Raw genomic sequence first — 15,473 nt, 5'->3', positions numbered from 1 at the left:
CTCCCTCCTCTACCCCTCCTCTACCCCTCCTCTACCCCTCCTCTACCCCTCCTCTACCCCTCCTCTCTCCTTCCTCTACCCCTCCTCTCTCCTTCCTCTACCCCTCCTCTCTCCTTCCTCTACCCCTCCTCTCTCCTTCCTCTACCCCTCCTCTCTCCTTCCTCTACCCCTCCTCTCTCCCTCCTCTACCCCTCCTCTCTCCCTCCTCTCCTCCTCCTCTCTCCTTCCTCTACCCCTCCTCTACCCCTCCTCTACCCCTCCTCCTCTCTCCTATCCCCCTCCTCTCTCCTTCATCTCCCCCTCCTCTCTCCCTCCTCCCTCCCTCCGCCTTCTATACCCCTCTTCTCTCCCTCTTCTCTCCCTCTTCTCCCCCTCCTCTCCCCCTCCTCTCCCCCTGCTCTCTCCCTCCTCTCTCCCTTCTCTACCCCTCCTCTCCCCCTCTTCTCTCCCTCCTCTACCCCTCCTCTCTCCCTCCTCTACCCCTCCTCTCTCCCTCCTCTCCTCTCCTCTCCCCCTCATACACATATACAACCACAACCAACATCACCAAAATACTCTTCAAACCAGGGATGGAAATGAAGCTAGCCCAAGGCTAGTACTATTCAGATTGGGCCAGTAGAAATGCTGGCTAACTTACCAGCCGACTAGTGAAATATTGTCTTTTCAAGTATTTCATGGCATCGATTTGAGTCAGAACTGTAGTCTACCAGTCAGCCGTGTGCCCCAAAATCCTCAAGTTCCAGCCCTGCTTCAAACCCATGTGGAAAACACTTTTACAACACCATATTAACTACTTTACCATATTAACTACTTTACCATGTTAACTACTTTACCATGTTAACTACTTTACCATGTTAACTACTTTACCATGTTAACTACTTTTCCATGTTAAATACTTTACTATGTTAACAACTTTACTATGTTAACCTCTCTGGGGTATGTGGGACGCTAGTGTCCACATAGCCATTTTCCAAGCAAGGAGAGGCGTCACAAAAACCAGAAATACAGCTAAAATTAATCACTAACCTTTGATGATCTTCATCAGATGGCACTCATAGGACTTCATGTTACACAATACATGTATGTTTTGCTCGATAAAGTTCATATTTATATCCAAAAACCCCATTTTACATCGGCGTGTGATGTTCAGAAATGTTTTGCCTCCAAAACCTCCGGTGAATGAGCACATCAATTTACAGAAATACTCATCATAAATGTTGATAAAATATTCAACTGTTATTCAAAGAATTATAGATACACTTCTCCTTAATGCAACCGCTGTGTCAGATTTCAAAAAAGCTTTACGGCGAAAGCAAACTTTGCAATAATCTGAGTACAGCACTCCGATATCAAAACAAGCCATACAGTTACCCGCCATTTTGGAGTCAACAGAAATGACCAAAATTACATTATAAATATTCACTTACCTTTGATGATCTTCATCGGAATGCACTCCCAGGATTCCCAGTTCCACAATAAATGTTTGTTTTGTTCGATAAAGTTAATCTTTATGTCCAAATACCTCCATTTTGTTCGCGCGTTCAGTCGAGTAATCCAAATCCACTGTGCTCGCGCAGTGAGTTCAGACGAAAAGTCTAAAAAGTTATATTAAAGTTCGTAGAAACATGTCAAACGATGTATAGAATCAATCTTTAGGATGTTTTTATCATAAATCTTCCATAATATTCCAACCGGACGATTCCTTTGTCTTCAGAAATGAAAAGGAACACACCTAACTCTCACGGGAGCGCGCGAGATTGAGCTCATGTCATTTTCTCAGTCATCTGACTCCATATGCTCTTATTCTCTCCCCATTCACAGTAGAAGCATGAAACGACGTTCTAAAGACTGTTGACATCTAGTGGAAGCCTTAGGAAGTACAAAATGTCCCCATTGACACTGTGTTATGAGATAGGCAATCACTTGAAAAACTGCAAACCTCAGATTTCCACACTTCCTGGTTGGATTTTTTTCTCAGGTTTTTGCCTGCCATATGAGTTCTGCTATACTCACAGACACCATTCAAACAGTTTTAGAAACGTCAGAGTGTTTTCTATCCAAATCTACTTATAATATGTATATCCTACCTTCTGAGCCTGAGTAGCAGGCAGTTTACTACGGGCACGCTTTTCATCCGGACGTCAAAATACTGCCCCCTACCCCGATGAAGTTAACTACTTTACTATGCCCCCCCCCCCCCCAACAGTGGATGATTTCAGCGAGGAGTCTTCGTTCTTCGAGGTTTTGCCGTGCTGCGCCAGGTTCCGCTGCGGAGAGCTGATCGGAGAGGGCCAGTGGCACCACCTGCTGTTAGTCATGAGTAAAGGCATGTTGAAGAACAGCATGGCCACGCTATACATCGACGGACAACTGGTCCAAACCACCAAGGTAGGGGCTGTGTGTGAGAGCGTGAGTGTGTGTGTGTGTGTGTGTGTGTGTGTGTGTGTGTGTGTGAGAGCGTGTGTGAGAGCGTGTGTGAGAGCGTGTGTGAGAGCGTGTGTGTGTGTGTGTGTGTGTGTGTGTGTGTGTGTGAGAGCGTGTGAGAGCGTGTGTGAGAGAGCGTGTGAGAGCGTGTGTGAGAGAGCGTGTGTGAGAGAGCGTGTGTGAGAGAGCGTGTGTGAGAGAGCGTGTGTGCGTGAGAGAGCGTGTGTGCGTGAGAGAGCGTGTGTGCGTGTGTGTGAGAGAGCGTGCGTGTGTGTGAGAGAGGGTGCGTGTGTGTGTGTGTGTGTGTGTGTGTGTGTGTGTGTGTGCGTGTGTGTGTGAGAGCGTGTGTGTGTGTGAGAGCGTGTGTGCGTGAGAGAGCGTGTGTGCGTGAGAGAGCGTGTGTGCGTGAGAGAGCGTGTGTGCTTGAGAGAGCGTGTGTGCGTGAGAGAGCGTGTGTGCGTGAGAGAGCGTGTGTGCGTGAGAGAGCGTGTGTGCGTGTGTGAGAGCGTGTGTGCGTGTGTGAGAGCGTGCGTGCGTGTGTGTGAGAGCGTGTGTGTGAGAGCGTGTGTGTGTGTGTGAGAGCGTGTGTGTGTGTGAGAGCATGTGTGTGTGAGAGCGTGTGTGATAGCGTGTGTGATAGCGTGTGTGTGTGTGCGTGTGTGTGAGAGAGCGTGTGTGTGTGAGAGAGCGTGTGTGTGTGAGAGAGCGTGTGTGTGTGAGAGAGCGTGTGTGTGTGAGAGAGCGTGTGTGTGTGAGAGAGTGTGTGTGTGTGTGTGTGTGAGAGCGTGTGTGTGCACGTATGTGTATGCATGTGACTGTGTGCCTATTTGAAAGTGTGAGTGAGTGAAGACTACCTGTATTAAACGTTACCCCCCCCCAGACCCTCTACCAGAGGAAGGTACAATAAAACATATATTTTAGTTTTAATAACAGCGGTCTATTCTCTGTCCTCTCCAGCTCCACTACATCCATAGCTCTCCGGGTGGGTCTGGTAGCACGAACCCCCCTGTGGTCAGCACCGTGTACAGCTACATAGGCACGCCCCCTGCCCAGAGACAGCTGTCCAATCTGGTGTGGCGCCTGGGGCCCACACACTTCCTGGAGGAGGGTCTTCCTGCTGCCAGCGTTGCGGCGGTGTACGAGCTGGGACCCAACTACACGGGAAGCTTTCAGGCCGTCTACCTGCTCTGTGAGTACATTTTAGATTTACATTTGAGTCGTTTAGCAGAGAGACACATTTTCACACATTCCCCCCGTGGGAATCAAACCGACAACCCTGACGTTGCAAGTGTCACGCTCTGCCATCTGAGCCACACGGGACGAGAGTAGAGAGGAGAACACACACACAGAGAACACACACACACAGAGAGAGAACACACAGAGAACACACACACACAGAGGGAGAACACACAGAGAACACACACACACAGAGAACACACACAGAGAGAGAACACACACAGAGAGAGAACACACACAGAGAGAGAACACACACAGAGAGAGAACACACACAGAGCGAGAACACACACAGAGCGAGAACACACACAGAGCGAGAACACACACAGAGAGAGAACACACACAGAGCGAGAACACACAGAGAACACACACACACACACAGAGAACACACACACACACACACACACAGAACACACACACACAGAGAGAACACACACACACAGAGAACACACACACACACACAGAGAACACACACAGAGAACACACACACACACACAGAGAACACACACACACACACACAGAGAACACACACACACACACAGAGAACACACACACACACACACAGAGAACACACACACACACACACACACAGAGAACACACACACACACACACAGAGAACACACACACACACACAGAGAACACACACACACAGAGAACACACACACACACACACACAGAGCGAACACACACACACACAGAGCGAACACACACACACACAGAGCGAACACACATACACACACAGAGAGAACACACACACACAGAGAGTTGTAAGCCAACTACACAGGGTCCAGGCTGTTTACGTGTCCTGTGAGTATCTGTCTGTTGTTGTATGAGGAACCACGGGGGATTCTCGTGTATCTCTCCCCTTCAGGTAAAGACTCTAAGACTGGAGAGCCTTCATATCCAGTCGCCCTGGTCCCAGAGGAGAAGGTATCCTTCAGCCTGTACGCCCTCTCAGTCTCTGCCCTCACCGTGGCCAAGATACGCAAGGTCTACAACAAGCTGGACAGCAAGGCCATCGCTAAACAGGTTAGCATCGCTAACATACGCACACACACACACACACAAGCTGGACAGCAAGGCCATCGCTAAACAGGTTAGCATCGCTAACATACGCACACACACACACACACAAGCTGGACAGCAAGGCCATCGCTAAACAGGTTAGCATCGCTAACGTACGCACACATACACACACACACACAAGCTGGACAGCAAGGCCATCGCTAAACAGGTTAGCATCGCTAACGTACGCACACACACACACACACACACACACACACACACACACACACACAAGCTGGACAGCAAGGCCATCGCTAAACAGGTTAGCATCGCTAACGTACACACACACACACACACACACACACACACACACACACACACACACACACACACACACACACACGCTGGACAGCAAGGCCATCGCTAAACGGGTTAGCATCGTTAACGCACACACACACACACACACACACACACACACACACACACACACACACACACACACACACACACTGGACAGCAAGGGCTACTACTGTCCTGTATGTACTACGGTCCTGTATGTACTACGGTCCTGTATGTACCACTGTATGTACTACGGTCCTGTATGTACTACGGTCCTGTATGTACTACGGTCCTGTATGTACCACGGTCCTGTATGTACTACTGTCCTGTATGTACTACGGTCCTGTATGTACTACGGTCCTGTATGTACTACGGTCCTTTTTGTACTACTATCCTGTATGTCTTTCGGCCCTTTGTTTCCTGTTGTGCTTCTATGTGATTGGTGTATGAGCTGTGAAAATAATTTCCTCTTGAAGAACGATAAACATCAATCAATTAATCAATCACACCATCTGTAACACAATGTTATCTCCACCTGTAACACAATGTTATCTCCACCCCACCTGTAACACAATGTTATCTCCACCCCTCCTGTAACACAATGTTATCTCCACCCCACCTGTAACACAATTATCTCCACCCCACCTGTAACACCCTGTTATCTCCACCCCACCTGTAACACAATGTTATCTCCACCCCACCTGTAACACAATGTTATCTCCACCCCACCTGTAACACAACGTTATCTCTTCCTGTAACACAATGTTATCTCCACCTATAACAATGTTATCTCCACCCCACCTGTAACACAATGTTATCTCCACCCCTCCTGTAACACAATGTTATCTCCACCCCACCTGTAACACAATTATCTCCACCCCACCTGTAACACCCTGTTATCTCCACCCCACCTGTAACACAATGTTATCTCCACCCCACCTGTAACACAATGTTATCTCCACCCCACCTGTAACACAATTATCTCCACCCCACCTGTAACACAATGTTATCCCCACACCACCTGTAACACAATGTTATCTCCACATGTTACAATGTTACCCCCACACCACCTGTTACAATGTTATCTCCACCCCACCTGTGAAGTGGTTTCCCAGGTGAACCCCATGGCCTCTCTCCCTGTGTGAGTGTACTAAAGGTGAATCTCTGTAGAGAACAGTTGGGTGCAGAGGCAGCAGATTTAACAACAGTAGATTAACACGGGTTGCTTTGGGTATAATGTCTTGGGATTGAAGACAGATTTTCACCTGTTTTTCTCTCCCCCCTTCTCTCCCCCTCCTCTCCTCTCTCCCCCTTTTATTTCAACTCACCCATCTCCCCTCTTCCCCTTCTCTCCCCCTTCTCTCCTCCTCTCCTCTCCCCCTTCTCTCCCCCTCTCCCTCTTCTCGCCCACTCTCCTCCTCTCCTCTCCCCCTCCTCTCCTCTCTCCCCCTTTTATTTCAACTCACCCATCTCCCCTCTTCCCCTTCTCTCCCCCTTCTCTCCTCCTCTCCTCTCCCCCTTCTCTCGCCCCTCTCCTCCTCTCCTCTCCCCCTCCTCTCCTCTCCCCCTTCTCTCCTCCTCCCCTCTCCCCCTTCTCTCCCCCTCTCCCTCTTCTCGCCCACTCTCCTCCTCTCCTCTCCCCCTCCTCCCCTATCTCCCTCTCCCCCCTCTCCTCCTCCCCTCTCCCCCTTCTCTCCCCTTTCCCTCTCCCCCTTCTCTCCCCCCCTCTCCTCCTCCCCTCTCCCCCTTCTCTCCCCCTCCCCCTCTCCTCCTCCCCTCTCCCCCTTCTCTCCTCTCCCCCCTTCTCTCCCCCTCTCCCCCTTCTCTCCCCTCTCCTCAGTTGGCTGTGTCATCTCATGAGAATGCCACTCCGGTCAAGCTGATCCACAATGCGGCCGGTCACCTCAACGGTCCAGCTCGCACCATAGGAGCAGCTGTCATTGGATACCTGGGTAAGGGGTTAGGATACCTGGGGAAGGGGTTAGGATACCTGGGGAAGGGGTTAGGATACCTGGGTAAGGGGTTAGGATACCTGGGTAAGGGGTCAGGATACCCGGGTAAGGGGTAAGGATACTTGGAGAATGTAACTATCAATCGGGGTTGAATTGGCCATATAAGCAAATCTTGTAACAACAGATTGTGCCTTTAAAATAACTTTTGCCCCGAGTGGATCAGCGGTAAAAGGCACTGCACCGCAGTGTTGAGGCGGCACTATATCCTGGGGTTCCATCCACGTGACCGGGAGCCCCATCGGGCAGCGCACAGTTGGACAAGCGCCGTCCGGGTTAGGGGAGGGTTGGCCAGGGGGCTTTCCTTGGCTCATCACGCTCTAGCGACTCCTTGTGGCGGGTCGGGCGCCTGCAAGCTGATTTTGGTCATCAGTTGAACAGTGTTTCCTCTGACACGTTGGTACAGCTGACTTCCGGGTTAAGCGGGCAGTGTGTTAAGAACTATGTGTCTAGGTTGGTCATGTTTCGGAGGACGTATGCCTCGACCTGCGCCTCTCCCGACAACATTGAGGAGTTGCAGCAATGAGACAAGGTTGTAACAAGCAATTAGGGAGAACATTTTGTAAAAACGACCCCATTTTTCATTTATTTTTTATAAATAATTAGAAAATACCTTGGTGTGTGTTTGTCCCCAAGTCTGTGGTCACCAACTACACACACACCTTATCTGTAGACTAACTCTTCCGCTCTGCTCTCTTCCAGGTGTGCGTGCGTTCGTCCCCAAGCCTGTGGCGACCAACCTGCAGTACGTGGGCGGGGCGGCGGCCATTTTGGGCCTGGTTGCCATGGCGCAGGACGTTGAGGGTCTCTATGCGGCCGTCAAGGCGATGGTGTGCGTCGTCAAGAGCAACCCGCTGGCCAGCAAGGAGATGGAGCGCATCAAAGGCTACCAGGTACAACTACACTACCCACAATGCAATATGGCCTAGTTCACACTCAAGTTACATTTACAATACATTTGTGGACACGCCACACAATATTTGTGTGAACATTGTTGCTCAGACAAAACTGTTGTTTCTCTGCTGTACCTGTCGGCCATACTGTTGAAGAAGAAGCGTCACCTGGTGAACAGCCACATCCTGTCTGCTGTTGTTATAATACAACAGTAATATAACTCAGTCTAACGGTAGTACGTGTCTGTTATTTCGGGGTCTCTAGCTGCTGGCCATGTTGTTGAAGAAAAAGCGTCACCTACTGAACAGCCACATCCTGCATCTGACTTTCTCCCTGGTGGGAACAGTAGACAGCGGCCACGAGACCTCCATCATCCCCAACACCACCGCCTTCCAGGACCTGCTCTGTGACTTCGAGGTTAGCACTAAACCAATGGGCCTCAGGGGAACTGGCTCCGGTTTTGAGCCAAAATGGCCTCTGGGAAACTGATCCAGTTTGAGCCAAAATGGTGGTTGGTGGTCCTTGGTGCAAGCCAAACACAATGGGCCTCAGGGTAACTGAACCAGGTCGAGCCAAACGTGGTCCCTGGAGACAAAATGATGTTGTTGGTTTTCTGGTGTGGTGTGTTTGTAGAGGTTTTCAAATGATCTTTCTGTCTCCTCAGGTGTGGCTACATGCACCCTACGAACTGCACCTGTCCCTGTTTGAACACTTTATAGAGCTCCTCACTGAGTCCAGGTGAGGGATGATTTAACTCCTGCTATACAGTGAATTCAGAAAGTATTCAGACCCCTTGACTTTTTCCACATTTTGTTACGTTACAGCCTTATTCTAATCACAAAAATTAATTTTTGTCCTCACCAATCTGCACGCAATACCCCATAATGACATCACAATACCCCATAATGACATCACAATACCCCATAATGACATCACAATACCCCATAATGATGAAGCGAAAACAGGTTTTTAGAAATGTTTTCAAATGTATTAAACATATATAACAGATACCTTATTTACGTAAATATTCAGACCCTTTACTATGAGAATTGAAATTGAGCTCAGGTGCATCCTGTTTCCATTGATCATCCTTGAGATGTTTCTACAACTTGATTGGAGTCCACCCGTGGTAAATTCAATTGATTGGACATGATTTGGAAAGGCACACACCTGTCTACAGTTGAAGTCAGAAGTTTACATACACCTTAGCCAAGTACATTTAAACTCAGTTTTTCACAATTCCTGACATTTAATCCTAGTAAAAATTCCCTGTCTTAGGTCAGTTAGGATCACCACTCTATTTTAAGAATGAGAAATGTCAGAATAATAGTAGAAAGAATGATTTATTTCAGCTTTTACTTATTTTATCACATTCCCAGGGGGTCGGAAGTTTACATACACTCAATTAGTACTTGGTAGTATTGCCTTTAAATTGTTAAACATGGGTCAAACATTTTGGGTAGCCTTCCACAAGCTGCCCACAATAAGTCGGGTGAATTTTGGCCCATTCCTCCTGACAGAGCTGGTGTAACTGAGTCAGGTTTGTAGGCCTCCTTGCTCGCACACGCTTTTTCAGTTCTGCCCACAAATTTTCTATAGGATTGAGGTCAGGGCTTTGTGATGGCCACTCCAATACCTTGACTTTTTTGTCCTTAAGCCATTTTGCCACAACTTTGGAAGTATGCTTGGGGTCATTGTCCATTTGGAAGACCCATTTGCGACCAAGCTTTAACTTCCTGACTGATGTCTTGAGTTGTTGCTTCAATATATCCACATAATTTTCCTCCCTCATGATGCTATCTATTTTGTGAAGTGTACCAGTCCCTCCTGCAGCAAAGCACCCCCACAACATGATGCTGCCACCCCCGTGCTTCACGGATGGGATGGTGTTCTTCGACTTGCAAGCATCCCCCTTTTTCCTCCAAACATAACAATGGTCATTATGGCCAAACAGTTCTATTTTTGTTTCATCAGACCGGAGGACATTTCTACAAAAAGTACGATCTTTGTCCCAATGTGCAGTTGCAAACCGTAGTCTGGCTTTTTTTATGGCTGTTTTGGAGCAGTGGCTTCTTCCTTGCTGAGCAGCCTTTCAGGTTATGTCGATATAAGACTCGTTTTACTGTGGATATAGATACTTTTGTACCCGTTTCCTCCAGCATCTTCACAAGGTCCTTTGCTGTGGTTCTGGGATTGATTTGCACTTTTCGCACCAAAGTACGCTCATCTCTAGGAGACAGAATGTGTCTCCTTCCTGAGCGGTATGACGGCTGCGTGGTCCCAAGGTGTTTATACTTGAGTACTATTGTTTGTACAGATGAACGTGGTACCATCAGGCGTATGGAAATTGCTGAACCAGACTTGTGGAGGTCTACAATTGTTTTTCTGAGGTCTTGGCTGATTTCTTTTGATTTTCCCATGATGTCAAGCAAAGAGGCACTGAGTTTGAAGGTAGGCCTTGAAATACATCCACAGGTACAACTCCAATTGACTCAAATGATGTCAATTAGCCTATCAGAAGCTTCTAAAGCCATGACATAATTTCCTGGAATTTTCCAAGCTGTTTAAAGGCACAGTCAACTTAGTGTATGTAAACGTCTGACCCACTGGAATTGTGATACAGTGAATTATAAGTGAAATAATCTGTCTGTAAACAATTGTTGGAAAAATTACTTGTCATGCACAAAGTAGATGTCCTAACCGACTTGCCAAAACTATAGTTTGTTCACAAGAGATTTGTGGAGTGGTTGAAAAACAAGTTTTAATGACACCAACCTAAGTGTATGTAAACTTCCAACTTCAACTGTAAATAACTTCCCACAGATGTCAGTGCATGTCAGAGCAAATACCAAGCCATGAGGTCGAATGAATTGTCTCTAGAGCTCTGAGACAGGATTGTGTCGAGGCACAGATCTGGGGAAGGGTACCAAAATATTTCTGCAGCATTGAAGGTCCCCAAAAATACTGCCCTCCATCATTCTTAAATGAAAGAAGTTTGGAACCACCAAGACTCTTTCTAGAGCTGGACACCCAGCCAAACTGAGCAATCGGGGAGAAGGGCCTTGGTCAGGGAGGTGACCAAGAACCTGATGGTCTCTCTGACAGAGCTCCAGAGTTCCTCTGTGGGGATGGGAGAACCTTCCAGAAGGACAACCATCTCTGCAGCACCCCACCAATCAGGTATTTTATGGTAGAGTGGCCAGACGGAAGCCACTCGTCAGTAAAAGGCACATGACAGCCCACTTGAAGTTTTGCCAAAAAGCACCTAAAGGACTCTGACCATGAGAAACAAGATTCTCTGGTCTGATGAAACCAAGATTGAACTCTTTGGCTTGAATGCCAAACATCACGTCTGGAGGAAACATGGAACCATCTCTACGGTGAAGCATGGTGGTGGAAGCATCTTGCTGTGGGGATATTTTTCAGTGGCAGGGACTGGGAGACTAGTCAGGATCGAGGGAAAGATGAATGTACAGAGAGATCCTGCTACAGAGCTCTCAGGACCTTAGACAGAGGTGAAGGTTCTCCTTCCAACAGGACAACAACCCTAAGCCCATAGCAACTCCTGCATTGTCTTGGCTTCGGGTCAAGTCTCTGAAAGTCCTTGTGGCCCAGCCAGAGTCCGGACTTGAACCCAATCAAACATCTCTGGAGAGACCTGAAAATAGCTGTGCAGCGACACTCCCCATCCAATCTGACAGAGCTTGAGAGGATCTGCAGAGAAGAATGGGAGAAACTTCCCAAATACAGGTGTGCCAAGCTTGTAGGGTCATACCTAAGAAGACTCGAGGCTGTAATCGCTGCACTCAGTGCTTCAACAAAGTACTGAGTAACGGGCGTCATATAGAGGAGACCAAGGCGCTGCTCATCGTTATTTTTTTATGAAAACGAACACAAGACAAAATAAACAAAATGACAGCCAACAGTTCCGTCAGGTCATACAAACTAAACAGAAAGCAACTACCCACGAAAACCAAGGGGGAAAAAGGCTGCCTAAGTATGGCTTCCAATCAGAGACAACGATAGACAGCTGCCTCTGATTGGAAACCACACCCGGCCAAAACATAGAAATACCAACATAGAATGCCCACCCCCTATCACACCTTGACCTACCTAAACAGAGAAAAAACAGCTCTCTTAGGTCAGAGCGTGACATACTGAGTAAAGAGTCTGGATACTTATGTAAATGTGATATTTCAGTTAATAGTGAAACTATAATCTTAATCCCCTGGGGTTTATGGAAAACAAAGACACAGGAAGACCAGGTTTCCTTTGTGTAATATATCAACCGGCTGTCTGGCTGTCCTCTTCTCCCCCTTCACAGTGAGGCAGCGAAGAACGCAAAGTTGTTACGAGAGTTCCAGTTGATTCCCAAGCTGCTGTTAACCCTGAGAGACACATCTCTGTCTCAGCCCACCATCTCTGCTATCAGCAACGTATTGAGTCTGCTACTGCAAGGGTTCCCCAACCCATACGACCTGCTACGGTAATAACACACTCTCCACTTTCCCCAACCCATACGATAATAACACACTCTCCACTTTCCCCAACCCATACGACCTGCTACGGTAATAACACTCTCCACTTTCCCCAACCCATACGATAATAACACACTCTCCACTTTCCCCAACCCATACGATAATAACACACTCTCCACTTTCCCCAACCCATACGACCTGCTACGGTAATAACACACTCTCCACTTTCCCCAACCCATACGATAATAACACACTCTCCACTTTCCCCAACCCATACGACCTGCTACGGTAATAACACTCTCCACTTTCCCCAACCCATACGACCTGCTACGGTCATAACACTCTCCACCTTTCCCCAACCCATACAACCTGCTACGATAATAACACACTCTCCACTTTCCCCAACCCATACGATAATAACACACTCTCCACTTTCCCCAAGCCATACGATAATAACACACTCTCCACTTTCCCCAACCCATACGACCTGCTACGATAATAACACACTCTCCACTTTCCCCAACCCATACGATCTGCTATGGTAATAACACACTCTGCACTTTCCCCAACCCATACGATAATAACACACTCTCCACTTTCCCCAACCCATACGATCTGCTACGATAATAACACACTCTCCACTTTCCCCAACCCATACGACCTGCTACGATAATAACACACTCTCCATTTTCCCCAACCCATACGATCTGCTATGGTAATAACACACTCTACACTTTCCCCAACCCATATGACCTGCTACGGTAATAACACACTCTCCACTTTCCCCAACCCATACGATAATAACACACTCTCCACTTTCCCCAACCCATACGATCTGCTATGGTAATAACACACTCTGCACTTTCCCCAACCCATACGATAATAACACACTCTCCACTTTCCCCAACCCATACAACCTGCTACGATAATAACACACTCTCCACTTTCCCCAACCCATACGACCTGCTACGATAATAACACACACTCCACTTTCCCCAACCCATACGACCTGCTACGGTAATAACACACTCTGCACTTTCCCCAACCCATACGACCTGCTACGGTAATAACACACTCTCCACTTTCCCCAACCCATACGACCTGCTACGGTAATAACACACTCTCCACTTTCCCCAACCCATACGACCTGCTACGATAATAACACACTCTCCACTTTCCCCAACCCATACGACCTGCTACGATAATTACACACTCTCCACTTTCCCCAACCCATACGATAATAACACACTCTCCACTTTCCCCAACCCATACGACCTGCTACGATAATAACACACTCTCCACTTTCACCAACCCATACGACCTGCTACGATAATAACACACTCTCCACTTTCCCCAACCCATACGACCTGCTACGATAATAACACACACTCCACTTTCCCCAACCCATACGACCTGCTACGGTAATAACACACTCTCCACTTTCCCCAACCCATACGACCTGCTACGATAATAACACACTCTCCACTTTCCCCATCCCCATACGATAATAACACACACTCCACTTTCCCCAACCCATACGATAATAACACACACTCCACTTTCCCCAACCCATACGATAATAACACACTCTCCACTTTCCCCAACCCATACGATAATAACACACTCTCCACTTTCCCCAACCCATACGGTAATAACACACTCTCTACTTTCCCCAACCCATATGGTAATAACACACTCTCCACTTTCCCCAACCCATACGGTAATAACACACACTCCACTTTCCCCAACCCATACGATAATAACACACTCTCCACTTTCCCCAACCCATACGATAATAACACACTCTGCACTTTCCCCAACCCATACCACCTGCTACGGTAATAACACACTGTCCACTTTCCCCAACCCATACGATAATAACACACTCTCCACTTTCCCCAACCCATACGACCTGCTACGATAATAACACACTCTCCACTTTCCCCAACCCATACAACCTGCTACGGTAATAACACACTCTCCACTTTCCCCAACCCATACGATAATAACACACTCTCCACTTTCCCCAACCCATATGACCTGCTACGATAATAACACACTCTGCACTTTCCCCAACCCATACGACCTGCTACGATAATAACACACTCTCCACTTTCCCCAACCCATACGACCTGCTACGATAATAACACACTCTCCACTTTCCCCAACCCATACGGTAATAACACACTCTCCACTTTCCCCAACCCATACGACCTGCTACGATAATAACACATACTCCACTTTCCCCAACCCATACGATAATAACACTCTCCACTTTCCCCAACCCATATGACCTGCTACGGTAATAACACACACTTCACTTTCCCCAACCCATACGATAATAACACACTCTCCACTTTCCCCAACCCATACGACCTGCTACGATAATAACACACTCTCCACTTTCCCCAACCCATACGACCTGCTACGATAATAACACACTCTCCACTTTCCCCAACCCATACGATAATAACACTCTCCACTTTCCCCAACCCATACGACCTGCTACGATAATAACACACTCTCCACTTTCCCCAACCCATACGATAATAACACTCTCCACTTTCCCCAACCCATACGACCTGCTACGGTAATAACACACACTCCACTTTCCCCAACCCATATGACCTGCTACGGTAATAACACACACTCCACTTTCCCCAACCCATACGATAATAACAGTCTCCACTTTCCCCAACCCATACGGTAATAACACACACTCTACTTTCCCCAACCCATACGATAATAACACACTCTCCACTTTCCCCAACCCATACGATAATAACACACTCTGCACTTTCCCCAACCCATACGACCTGCTACGGTAATAACACACTGTCCACTTTCCCCAACCCATACGATAATAACACACTCTCCACTTTCCCCAACCCATACGACCTGCTACGATAATAACACACTCTCCACTTTCCCCAACCCATACAACCTGCTACGGTAATAACACACTCTCCACTTTCCCCAACCCATATGATAATAACACACTCTTCACTTTCCCCAACCCATACGACCTGCTACGATAATAACACACTCTCCACTTTCCCCAACCCATACGACCTGCTACGATAATAACAC

General features: G+C 47.7%; 1 protein-coding gene across 5 annotated transcripts in view; it reads left to right on the top strand.

The window, feature by feature from the left end:
• Positions 1-15,473, top strand: part of LOC106570917 (WD repeat and FYVE domain-containing protein 3) — a 326,816-nt gene that overhangs the window by 215,434 nt on the left and 95,909 nt on the right. For all 5 annotated transcript variants that reach the window (XM_045695421.1, XM_045695420.1, XM_045695419.1 and 2 more), the window contains 8 exons: positions 2,207-2,388; positions 3,382-3,613; positions 4,530-4,687; positions 6,843-6,954; positions 7,714-7,904; positions 8,170-8,322; positions 8,570-8,643; positions 12,230-12,391. In XM_045695421.1, the coding sequence (XP_045551377.1) occupies positions 2,207-2,388; positions 3,382-3,613; positions 4,530-4,687; positions 6,843-6,954; positions 7,714-7,904; positions 8,170-8,322; positions 8,570-8,643; positions 12,230-12,391 (1,264 nt within the window). The remainder of the gene's footprint in view (positions 1-2,206; positions 2,389-3,381; positions 3,614-4,529; positions 4,688-6,842; positions 6,955-7,713; positions 7,905-8,169; positions 8,323-8,569; positions 8,644-12,229; positions 12,392-15,473) is intronic.

Source organism: Salmo salar, chromosome ssa15, assembly GCF_905237065.1.
Source record: "Salmo salar chromosome ssa15, Ssal_v3.1, whole genome shotgun sequence".
Taxonomy (NCBI): Eukaryota; Metazoa; Chordata; class Actinopteri; order Salmoniformes; family Salmonidae; genus Salmo; species Salmo salar.
Note: the sequence above shows the minus strand (reverse complement) of the source record. Positions and strands in the feature narration are given on the sequence as shown.